General features: G+C 42.7%; 1 protein-coding gene and 1 pseudogene across 3 annotated transcripts in view; one reads left to right on the top strand and one right to left on the bottom strand.

Moving 5' to 3' along the window:
- LDB3 (LIM domain binding 3) overlaps positions 1-9,038 on the top strand; it is a 70,073-nt gene extending 61,035 nt beyond the window's left edge. For all 3 annotated transcript variants that reach the window (XM_008696129.2, XM_008696130.2, XM_008696128.2), the window contains one exon: positions 8,217-9,038. In XM_008696129.2, the coding sequence (XP_008694351.2) occupies positions 8,217-8,534 (318 nt within the window). In that variant the 3' untranslated portion in view covers positions 8,535-9,038. The remainder of the gene's footprint in view (positions 1-8,216) is intronic.
- Positions 9,039-9,344: 306 nt separating this feature from the next.
- Positions 9,345-9,431, bottom strand: LOC121101341 (annotated as a pseudogene).
- Positions 9,432-12,496: the final 3,065 nt, after the last annotated feature.

The raw sequence follows: 12,496 nt of genomic DNA, 5'->3' as shown, positions 1-12,496 counted from the left end.
TTTAAACAGAAAAGGGTATGTGAATAATACGAACGGTTTGCATAGAAAGGGATTTTACCAGGTAAATAATAAAGTGAAGACCATCCTTTGCCTTTCCTTTTTGGAAAGGTTTATTTATTTAGCTACTCAGTGATTAAATATTTTGGATTTATTTATTTATTTATTTAAAAAATATTTTATTTTATTTATTTGACAGAGAAAGACAGCCAGTGAGAAGGGAACGCAAGCAGGGGGAGTGGGAGAGGCTGAAGCAGGCTCCCAGCGGAGGAGCCCGATGTGGGGCTCGATCCCAGGACCCTGGGATCATAACCTGAGCTGAAGGCGGACGCTTAACGACTGCGCCACCCAGGCGTCCCAATTAATGGATTCATTTATTTTTAATCTGTTCTAAATGGCTTCATTTCTAGAAAAGTTGCTGTATTTTCTTCCATGTCTTTTGTTTTGAAATAAGCTCAGAGAAAACCCCTCTCATGGCATTTTTTTCTTTTTTAATAAGGAAGACCTTTCTGAGGCTACTAGGCTTAACAAAACCAATTCACTCTTTGTTAAGGTATTCTGTTTCCAGGCATTACTTAAGAAGAAAGAGAACATTTTCATAATTTATTTGATTTTTTAGCACCTCAATCAGATTTTGAAAGAGCTATGTGATTGCAAGAAGGAATAAGATACTATTTTAGCACTTTTTAAAGCTATAACAATTTAGATGGAGAAAAAGAAAAAAAAAACAAAACTGAGTCTCATAGAGTCATAGAATGTTAAGTTGGAAGGAATCTAAGAAATCCCCTGGGCATTTTCCAGATGTGGGGACCGAGAAGGGGGAAATGGCTTCCCAGTACACACGGTCAGCTGGGGAGGCAGCCGGGGGCCATGGACTGAACACTGATTTGACATGTTAAGACCAGGGCTTAGATCAAGGCTGATCTGATGTGACCGGGGTGACGTTTCGAGAGCGTCTCTCATCCCTCCTGAGAGTGAAGGTAATGACCCCTGCCTCACAGGTGTTTTGAGAGCCAAATGCAATAACTGTGGTCAGAAATTACAACACACGTGTTAGTGACCATTATTACCAGTGCAGTGGGGTCAGAGCCTAAGGCCCTCACTCTTCCTTCATTTTCTCAACTCCTTCAATGTGTCCATTCAGAAAAAAAATGCTTTGGGAAAACCTGCAGCAAGAATAAATACTACACAAATCGCCCAGAAATACGAACCACCTGGATCAGAATTTGGTATAATTACCTTGTACCAGAATTTCTACCATTTTCACAGAAGGAAAAATGTTTATTCATTTGCTCATTCTTTTCATTCTTTCAATAGATATTTCTTGAGCACCTGCCATATGCCAGGTACCGCTCTGGACACTGGGAACATAATAGTAAAGAAAACAGACAAAACCCGCTGTTCTCATGGAACTTAGATTCTAGTGGTTTGGAATCAGCCAAACAAGATAATAACTAACTTATGTTGGATTAGTTCTGAAGAGAAATCTTTGACTATTTAAAGCTGCTCTGCAGGCTAACCACTGGCATTCAGCTGGACTTAGGCTCATGAATGATAAAGACGTGATAGGTTCTGGATCAAATCCGGGGAAATGGCTGCATATGCGCTTCACCCTAGAGAGTCACGGCACACATATGTGAGCTGCGTGAGTGCTCGGTCCCTCTATAAAGAAACTTGCTTCATTTCTTTAGGCACAGACTATGGAACTCCAGTTTCGAGAACACTGCCTAAAGTTTGTGTTTAGGCTGTCCCGATTCGAGCTGTCCCAGCACAATCCTGACAATGTTAAGAACTTTTCTCAATGTTCCACTCACACACTTAAATCATTTCAACAACTTGGGCCATGTATGCTGTTTTTTTAAAAATAGATTTAATTTTCAGAGCAGTTTTAGGTCCACAGCAGAAGGTACACAGATTTCCCGGATACTTCTTGCTCCAACGCACATAGAGCCTCTCCCATTATCAGCAAGCCCCACCACAGCGGGACATTCATTACAACCACTGAACCCATTGCCGCGTCATTATCACCCAGAGCCACAGGTTACGTTAGGGCTCACTCTCGGTGGGTTTGGCACCTTCACCTTCTGCGGGGTTGAGCAAATGTATTATGACACCCCAACATCACACGGAGTTGCAGTGAGAACCGTCTGTGCTGCACCTACTCATCCCTCCCTCCCCCTTAGCCCCTGACCACCACTGATCTTTCTACTGTCGCCATAGTTTTGCCTTTTCCGGAATGTCAGAGAGTTGGGATCACACAGCATGTAGCCTTTCAGGCTGTTGGCTTCTTTCACTTAGTAATAGGCGTTTAAGTTTCCTCTAGGTCTTTTTATGGTTTGACACCTCATTTCTTTATAGGGATGAATAATATTCCAGCAATATATCTTTTCATTTCACAAACATTTCTTGACTGGCTAGGCTTTGTTGTAGGGACGGAGGGTGACAATCCAGACAAGGTTCCTGCTTTCACAGAGCTTATGCGTCCAGAGACAAGACAAGCAATAAGCAAGTATACATAATATAACTTGAGACAGTGAGTGCTATGGGAAAATAAAACAGAGTTTTGTGTTGGGGGCTGGAGTAAGCTACTTTTGGCGGGGTCGTCGGGGAAGACCTTGCTGAGGAGGTAATATCTGGGCTGAGGTCCAAATGATGAGAAGAAACCAACCACGCCAAAGTTTGAGACAGAGTGTTCCAGACGGAGGAAAAAATACATGTGGAGGCTTTAAGGGAGGGATTTTGGCACAGTGGAGGCCCAGGTCTTGAGAGCACAAGTAAGGAGAGGGCAATAGGAGAGGAGGTAAGGAGCACAGAGGACCTTGTAGGCCTTAGTAAGACACACCAGAGAATGCCTTCGAATGCCTGCCTGTTGAAAGGAGATAAAATAAATATTTGACTCCAAGAACTTCCACTTTTTTTTTTAAGATTTTATTTATTTATTTATTTATTTGAGAGAGAGAGAAAGAGCACAAGCAGGGGGGAAGGGTAGAGGGAGAAGCAGACTTCTCACTGAGCAGAGAGCCCGATGTGGGACTCGATCCCAGGACCCTGGGATCACGACCTGAGCCGAAGGCAGATGCCCAACCGACTGAGCCACCCAGGTGCCCAAGAACGTCCACTTTTGATAGAAGAATAAATCTTACTTTTCCTGGGGCGCCTAGGTGGCTCAGTCAGTTAAGCAATCAACTCTTGATTTCGTTTCAGGGTTGTGAGATCAAGCCCCGTGTTGGGCTCCACATGGGTGTGGAGCCTGCTCGAGATTTTCTGTCTCCCTCGCCCTCTGCCCCTAGCCCCCCTCTCCCAGCTCATGTGTGCTCTCTCTCTCTCTCTCAAAAAAAAAAAAAAAAAAAGAATTGGTGGGGGGGCACACCTCGGTGGCTCAGTTGGTTTAGCGGCTGACTTTGGCTCAGGTTATGATCCCTGGGTCCAGGGATTGAGCCCCAAGTCAGGCTCCCTGCTTCTCCCTCTCTCTCTGCCCCTCCTCCCTGCTTGTTCTCGCTCTCTCTTTCAAATAAATAAATAAATAAAATCTTAAAAAAAAATTTTTTTTTAACTTTTCCTGTGATACTTTTCTCTTGAAAAAAAAAAATTGAAGCTGTTCATCAAGCAGTTCTGGTGAATATGGCAAACGTGGTTCCATGCGGTTGTCTAAAGTCTGGGGAACAGATCTGCGTCTATATGGCACGCCTGGGTTTCTGAAATCTGGGAAACAGACTCGTGCCCGCGTACACACCCACACAAATTGCACACACACATTACGTTTTACTTCATTGGAATCACACTAATACATACTGTGCTAAGATTTGCTTTCTTTTAAAAACCATTTCTGTTTTAACTAGGAACTTCACTGTTTGATCCTCTCCAAACCTCTACAGGGGCACGTGCCTGGCTCGGTTGGAAGAGCATGTGACTCTTGATCTCAGGGTCATGAGTTAGAGTCCCAAAATGGGTGTCGAGATTATTTAAAAAATAGATAAAACTTTTAAAAAATAAACCTCTAGGGCGTCTGGGTGGCTCAGTTGGTTAAGCGTCCGTCTTAAGCTCAGGTCATGATCCCAGGTTCCTGGGATTGAGTCACACGTCGGGCTCCCTGCTCACTGGGGAGCCTGCTTCTCCCTCTGCCCCTCCTCCTACTCATTCTCTCAATCTCTCTCTCTCTCAAATAATAAATAAATAAAATCTTTTGAAAATTAAACCTCTATAAAATACATATTAAGGGTTATCTAAGTGATAATGATCCCAAGTTAATGTATTTATTGAGCTTGTGGAATAAGTTCTGCCATGAATTTTGTCAAGGCCATCGACTACTTTACTGAACCATGTGACATCTATATCTTCCGTGTACTGCTCTCCTGAGATCCTCAGGCTCACATATCCAGATTTTGCCCTACTGTCTCACCTGGCTATCCTACAGCCATCTCCACGCTTGCCTGTTTCATAGGTTGGAGGAATGGCCATAGCGGTGTTCTTCCTATCGTTTCTTCCAGTACCCTTTAGGTACAGTGGTTGGTTCAGGAAGTGGGTTTGTGAACCAAACCAGAACAATCAGAACTTTTCCCTAAGATTTTGTTAAACCTGGAGCTTGGAGAGAGATAGTCTTTCCTCTCACTGGTGGCCGAGCTAGAAGAATATTAGTCCAAGGCCCAGTGTTCCGTCCTGTGCAGAGAAAGTCTGTCTGCGTGAGGAGAGAACGAAGCCAACAGACACGGAGAAGCAAAGATTAGAAATGAGAAGGAGGGAGTGCTCTTTCAACATGAAGGCTTCTGGATCTAGTTGTTTCTGAGGCTCCACACCTACCTCTTCCTTGATTTAATACATTTCCCCTTGATTCTTGAGCTTGCTTACATTGGGTTTCTGTCACTTGCAACCAGAAGAATCTCAGCTAATACAATGCCCATGCTGGATTCAGGATGGTAGGGGGTATTTTAAGCCCCTATCATCTGCCACTCATCTTACCGATGCCACCCAATCTGAACAGACAGAGTGCTTATTTTTGTAAACGTAGTTTCGAGACCAAACCCATAGTCCCACTGCCCTGCACCTCTTCTACGTAGGAATTCTGGACCTGCTGTTGGCTGAATTTACCACCCTCCCGCCCAACCTGCTTCTCCTCTTGTATTGTTTCTTTCAGTGAATGGCAGGTCCCACCTGGTCATTGAAACTGAAAATCTGGGAGTCCTCTGTGTGTCTGTCTTCTCCCACAACTGCTCCTTCTGACAAGTTACCGCAGGCTGCCATATTTATTTCCTGATCTGTCTTGGATCTGTTCCCTCCTCTCCATCCTCAGGACCCTTCCTGCCTCCAAACACCTCTCTTCTAGTTATCTCCCCAGCTTCCTGACCTTGTCTCCACTTGCCCCCCCCCAATCTACTGCTAACCGACTCCCCACATTACAGGTAGTGAGATCTCTTCAAAAATAAATCTGGCTATGTAATGGTCCTGCTAACATTTGTTTTTAAATGGTTTCCCATGACCCCTCAAGAGAGCCCAAACTAACCTGCATACAAGACCCCACACACTAGCATTGTTGATTTCTCTAGCCTCTTAACCTGTCATGGACGGACCTTCTCGTCCCGGCCACTCTGTGAGCCAGCATCCGTCCTCAGTCCTTCCACAGCACTCTCGAATTTTCCCATTACTTAATAATTGACTGTTTATGTAAGTCTTTCTCACCTGTTTACACAAGAAGCAGCTACAAGCAATGGCTATTTGGAGCACATTTACGGCTTAGCCGAACTGTGAAAACTCTGAACACTTTTCCACAGCAGCGTATGCATTGGATTATTATTTCCCCCCATCTACAGCTAGGCAGCAGCACAGTGGCGAGTTTTAGAACTGAAATGGCAAAAGGATGCCATCGTGGATGCGGCTTATCTGGGAGCCGAGTTCCTTTTCTCACAAACAAATCCTATTTAAAAAACCAAAACATTTCACTAAGTAAATTCTTAGGGCTGTATTTCCACTTGCAAATCAGCTGTCCCCTTATCTTAGCCTAGCTCAAAGTCTCATTGATGCATAAAAGTAGGTATAAAGAGATTATTTCAAAATAATTTTCAGATTCAGGGGAGAAGCCAGTTAACAGAGGTCTTATCTTTCATTTCTAATGAAGCACTTTGAATGCCAGAGGCTCGTTGCGTTTGCGGAATGGGTGCAGGGCATCCATCCAGCCTGTGCCTGCAGTCCAAGACAGAAGGCCAGTAGTGAAGGCAATTCCGTCCTGCATGTCCTCATCACTACAGAGACCCCTGCATACGTGTGACTTTTCCATGAACGGTAGGCTAAGGAGGCCCTGAAGAAAAGTAGGCAAAGATTGGATAAGAACCTGATCCAGTTTGGGATCCAGGTTTTATGGGGACCCATCTTTAAGAAAAAGACTATAATGAAATTCCAAACACCACATTAATTATAAAGCCAAGCCGGTCATTTAAAATAAGAAAGAATCACAACAAATGATTGGAATCAGGGGATCGCTAGGTCTCTTCTGAAATCTCTTTAGGCAAGTTATCAGAAAAGCTTACATAGGAATGCCCCCTGATTGCAACCTGACTTCCCTGTCTCAATCTAGAACATTCCAGCAACTCCTAGCATTCACAGTGAGGGACCCTGAAGCTTAAGCTTCATTAGTTTCCAGGTAAAGCTACCTTGGACCCCAGCCAATAGAATGAAGAATGCAGCCATTTGGGGATGCTGATTCCTTGGCTTATGCTCTGGTAGGAATTGGCAACATTTGTCCAGGGTTGTCTCCAACACCAGGACCAAGACATGCGTCAAAGTTGCCAATTCCTACCAGAGCATTAGTAATCAGATTACTGAGTGGGGCAAGGCTTGAAATGGGACCAGACTCTGCAGCCTGTACCTCCTAACAGGTGGTCCTATCTTCTTGAATTATTCCCACCTCATAAACCCAGGTTTAATGTGAAGGTAACTGAGGCAGTAAGGAGGCTGTGGAATGGTATGGTAACACTAGGCTGGAGGTCTAGGAGGAAGGACCAGCGTGTTGCAGAAGCAGCCCCAGGCACTGGCTTAGCCTGAGCCGTGAATATTAGGTCCTCTTCGAATTGCTTGGAATTATTAAAGTGGTAAGAATCATCTCTTAGCTTGTAGATTAATAACCAGAATGTGACTTCAGAAGAAAGAAGCCTTTTCTTTCATGTACCTTCTACGTATCAAGCACTATGCTTGGCACTCTTTGAATCTTTTCTCAGTGAATCTTCATAACCCCGGCAGATGGGGAAGCCAAAGTTCAGATAGGTTAAATACTCTTCCCAAAAAGTACAGCTATAATTGTAGTCTTTCCATTAGGTACTCGATATGAAGTCCTCCTGTCTGTCATACAGTTGCAAAGTTCCTATCTTGAGTGGAAATACTAAACTCTCCTCAAAGCACTGGGAGAAGAGAGTTGAGTTCGGGTCCACGTTCATGGAGTCTCTGCTTGGAGCCTGGTTTCATGCTACGTAGCAATGTATTGTGATTTCAGAGGTGAACGAGGCGCAGTCCCTGCCCTCGCAGAGCTCACAGTCTGGGGGAAGAAACTGACAAGTTCCCACGTAATTTCACTATCCTACGGCAATAAATGTTTCTCCAACTTTTCTGCAAAGCAGACCTAGAAACAAAGGACCATCAACACAAAGAACAACACTCTTAGGGACCCTCTGCTATTGTGAAATTTCTTTTATAATCTAACATTTTAGCTTAAAAAAAGGTATGCCCTTCGCTTTAAGTCATTTATTATTAGGCACCCTGGAGAAGATGCTGTGTAACAACGTGTACTCCGTGCCCAAGGCGAGGTACTCTGGTTTGAGCAGCAGAATGCAAGGTAAATGACAGGACAGAAATAAGCTCGAAGTGATCCGGGACTAATCAGGAGGGACACTAACTCAGCTGGGAGTGGGCAGAGAAGGCTTTCTAGAGAAGGAAATTCCTGAGCTAAGGCTGGAACGAAGAACTGGAGCCCAGCCCAAGCTGAACGAGAACTTACATACTAATTACTGAACTGCACTGGGCTGTATTTGAAGTAAGGCTCATTAAGAGTTTACAGTTTGTTTTCTTTCCCCTTCAACATAAACACTGATGGACCAATCACTTTCTAGAAGGAAAAGGAAAGGTAACGAAAATTAATTGAGCGTTGACTCTATGCCAACTGTTTTCCATATATTCTCAGTTAATTTTCACATCTGTCTCATTAGATTTGATATTATTTATTTATCCCCATTTTATAGGTGAAGAGACTGGGATTTAGAGAGGTTGACAAAGTCCATACAAGGTCAAAAATTCGGAAGTTCAGCCAGAATTCTGACTCCGAAGTCTCGTGCTGCGTAGCCTGTTCTGAAGTGTCTCTCTACTGGGTGGGTGCAGTAGCAGTCAAGAAAATAGTGGATCGGCTTCAAGTTTTAAGGACAAAAGGAAAGAAAAACAGACATTTTTCCGTGAACGATTTGACCATCTCCTCTGGTCATGGAACATTCTGGAAAGGGACTTCTGGGATACTCCTTTGGCTGGTATTGCAGCACCCTACCTCACCAAGCCAGATCTGCTGAATCCGGACTTGGAGAAGTAAGGGTTCATGGGACATCCTTTGGGCGTGTCCACTGAGGTCTGCTTTATACAGTTTATAATTTGCTGTAAACAGCTTGCTGTTCCTAATTAAACCTGTATGATCATGCCTGAACTTTTAGGAAACGAGGACTTCTTTTTATGGTTCTCTTCTCAGTGGTAAAAACAGAGCCCTCTTCAGCTCCACGAGCCTCCTTAACCTGTGAGGCCTTGATCCCAAGTCTCTGCACTGTGGTCTAGAAATGCAAAGTGCTCAGCAGATCGGGGAGGGGATTGCTGGTGATGGTGAACCATCTCTTCCAGAGCGGTGTTCTGGGATTCTGTTTAGCAGGGCTCCGGGGCACTCCATACGCAGGCTCTCTGCTTTTCAGGCTAGGATCGAAGGGAGTACAGATCTGTCTCTGAACTAAAAGCTGCTGGCTGAGAGTCATTTTTAAAGAAACAGTTGCTCAGAAGGACGACTTTCTCTCTTAGACACACGAACTGGATGAAACCACCTTAGTTTGAAATTGGTGATAGAAGCAATGAACGGGTTTAAGTATCTGAAATGTTATTTTTTTAACTAAGAAAGCAATATGTATTTAATAAAATCTAAAAAATAGGAAGATAATAAAATAAATAGGAAGATGAAAAAAGTAATCATAGTCCTACTACCTGGAGACAACCACTATTTGTATTTAGACCTATTTTCTACTATTTTATTTTATCTTTATTTTCTACTGTTTAAAAACTTTTTTATTTATTGCATTGGGGTAAGAACATCTCTTACATAACTATAATTTTATACGTATTGAATAGCAATCCTCTATTTCTGGTGCTTTACACGTTCACAAAAACTTCCCTAGTAGCAAACTATAGAAATGATCCCTGAAAGTAGTCTTTCTACCATTTGTTTTAAATGAATAACAAAAGTCCTTTCATTGTCATACTTACAATAATACACCATTCTAATCAGTTCAGGAGATGGGCTCAGATACTGTTTACGAGGCCTGAGCTGAGCAGATCACGGTCTATATACCAACACTGTCCAACAGAGCTTTCTGTGAAGATGGAAATATAGCTATACCCACAGTCTTCCAAGATGGTCACCACTAACCTCATGTGGCTATTGAGCACTAGTGAGCCTAGATTGAGAAACTGAATTTTATTGACATTTAACTCATTTAAAATTTACACAATCACACACAGCAAGTGACTATTGTATTGGATGGCACAGGTCTACACAGATGATTTATAAAGGGGTTACTCGCTGGTCTCAAAGTGTACGATGGGCAGGGATTGAAACTTGGCACTAGAATGCGGCATCTGTCATTTCAAATAATGACGTAGCTCAGAATACTTCTCGGCAACGAGAAAGGCTACTCCAAGAAAAAATAGGGAGACGGGCTCCCAATTAGTCTCCGAAAAGGAAGTCAGTCATTAGCTACCTTCTGACATCCTAGCAATTAACCAGTCTTGGGAGAAGAGCAGGTATCTCCAGAGAGGTGCCAAATAAATAGGAGATAAGAGACTATAAAAATGAAAAGCCTTTTGGTCTTTCATCACAGGATAATCCAATGCATGTGAATTAATGGCAAAAGGCTCGCTAATAGCCTTTGTGAGGAAATAGGAGCAGTGTAGCAGGATATCCTTTTTCCGCACTAAAGCACCCAATTCTTTCAATTTTATATACAGCGGAAGCAATTAATTGTACTAGAAAGAAATCCACAGCTGGCTTTTCCTGATGGCCCCATAAGCAACAAGCACTATTGTTCAGCTTCCGGGATAGATGTAAAGTCATCGTACTGCCCTGCTGAGGTTTTTCTGATTGTTTAGTTCGACTTTTCCAAAGACAAAAACCTGGGTAACAACCTCGTTGCAATTCTTCTGGTCATTGCACATTTTCAGTATAAGCAGCTGTCAAAAAGTAAATTTTTTATCTGTAATATAATCCATGCATGCGACTTGATGCCAGTATTTCTTCTAAACTTTGTGACTGAATCCTAAGTTATTCACTTTTGTTTGTTTTACATGTTTATATGCAGTTGAACTGTACTGTTTCTGCTTTTGTGGTTAACATTCATAGTGTGGCTATTCGAGGATTGTGCCTAACAAACAAATCAGATTATATGTCAAAAACCTAGAAACTCAACATTTCAAACTATTGGCCTGTATGGTGTTGTTTTTCCTTTTAGATGCTTGAAACACATTGTATTTCATCAATTCTTAAATGCACATTTGTGGACATTTTATCATCTTTGAAATTCGCATGTCTTACAATGGGTAATGGGTCAGAGTTTAATTGGCAATGTTTTTCTTTCCGAGTTGTACATGAAATAATGATGCTTCCTATAATCAGTAACATCTTAGTTTTGATAAAATATGGTGTATTATTGTAAGTATGACAGTGAAAGGACTTTTGGTATTCAGAAGAACATCTCCCTTGATCAAATAAATAAAAATTGTGATTAATTACACATCTTACATGGGATTCTAATTGACTTAATTCTGACAAATATGCATCCTGCCACTTTCATTTACCCCAAATGCCCTGAAAGGTATAAGGTATATAATATTATACAACAAAATGTTACACGTATAAGTTACATATATGTATTATATAATACATATTATATACATATATAATCTATTTACATATATAATCTATATATAATATATTATATACATATATAATCTATTTACATATATAATCTATTTACATATATAATCTATATACATATATAATTATGTATGTATATATGTTATATACGTATATAATATATAATATTATATATAATATACATTATTAATTATATAATTAAAATGTGGATTATTTATTTATTTATTTGACAGAGAGAAACAGCGAGAGAGGGAACACAAGCGGGGCGGAGCTGGAGAGGGAGAAGCAGGCTCCCCGCTGAGCAGGGAGCTGGACCTGGATGCAGGACTCGATCCCAGGACCCTGGGATCGTGTCCTGAGGTGAAGGCAGAAGCCTAATGACTGAGCCACCCAAGCGCCCTAAAAAAGCAGATTCTTGAAGCAAGCCAAGGATCAGGCTCCCTGCCTGCAATTGGAGTGGTACTTCTCTGGTGCTCGGTAGCGCCAGGTGGAGGTACTGTGCTGCACAGCTCCAGGGAGCACCTTTCACACAGAGCAGGACTCATATGGGGTCCTTGGAGTCCTGGGATGTAACCGCCCTGATGCTCAGTGCAGCGACTACAGCAACTGTGATAAGAACCAGGGCAGGGAAGGCAGAAAGGAGGGAGGGGTGCCCTGTTTGACCTTGCGGGACAGCAGCACAAGGGATACGTTGAGGAGTGTGTGATCATCCCCGCCTCTGGTTGGACCCTGAAAACAAATGGTTAGCAGAGGCAAGGATTTCGATACTTACAATGGTGGGCCCCAGCGTGGGGCTGCGATTTTGAAACGTTGTGTATTCTGATACTCCTTAACTGTCATTCCCCAGCCTGGGAGGCCCCTATTCACATGTGAGTGAATAAAGACATGAAATCTAATTTAGGAGAAAGCCATAGGAACCGTTAAACTATGCAAAAAAAAGTCAGTGATATGGAGAGAAAGCCTGAGGAGTTTAGAATGGAGCATTCAAAGAGGACTTCTTGCTAGAGGTGGTACTTGGGCATTGGAGGCGGGAGAACGGCATCAAAAGAATGCATGTGGCCTATTTTGTAGCAATCAGAGAGACCAGTCTAACAGAATGTTACCATACATCAGTGGCTCCCAGATTTTGATCACGGTAGTGTTTCATTAAGAGAAATCTGGTCGGCGCCTGGGTGGCTCATTTGGTTCAGTGCCTGCCTTCGGCTCAGGTCATGGTCTCAGGGTCCTGGGATTGAGCCCCGTGTCAGGTTCCTTGCTCAGTGGGGAGCCTGCTTCTCCCTCTCCCTCTGCTCCTCCCCTCCTGCTCATGCTCACACACACTCTCTCTCTCAAATAAACAAATAAAAT

Source organism: Ursus maritimus, unplaced genomic scaffold (assembly GCF_017311325.1).
Source record: "Ursus maritimus isolate PB19 unplaced genomic scaffold, ASM1731132v1 scaffold_7, whole genome shotgun sequence".
NCBI classification, from domain to species: Eukaryota; Metazoa; Chordata; class Mammalia; order Carnivora; family Ursidae; genus Ursus; species Ursus maritimus.
Note: the sequence above shows the minus strand (reverse complement) of the source record. Positions and strands in the feature narration are given on the sequence as shown.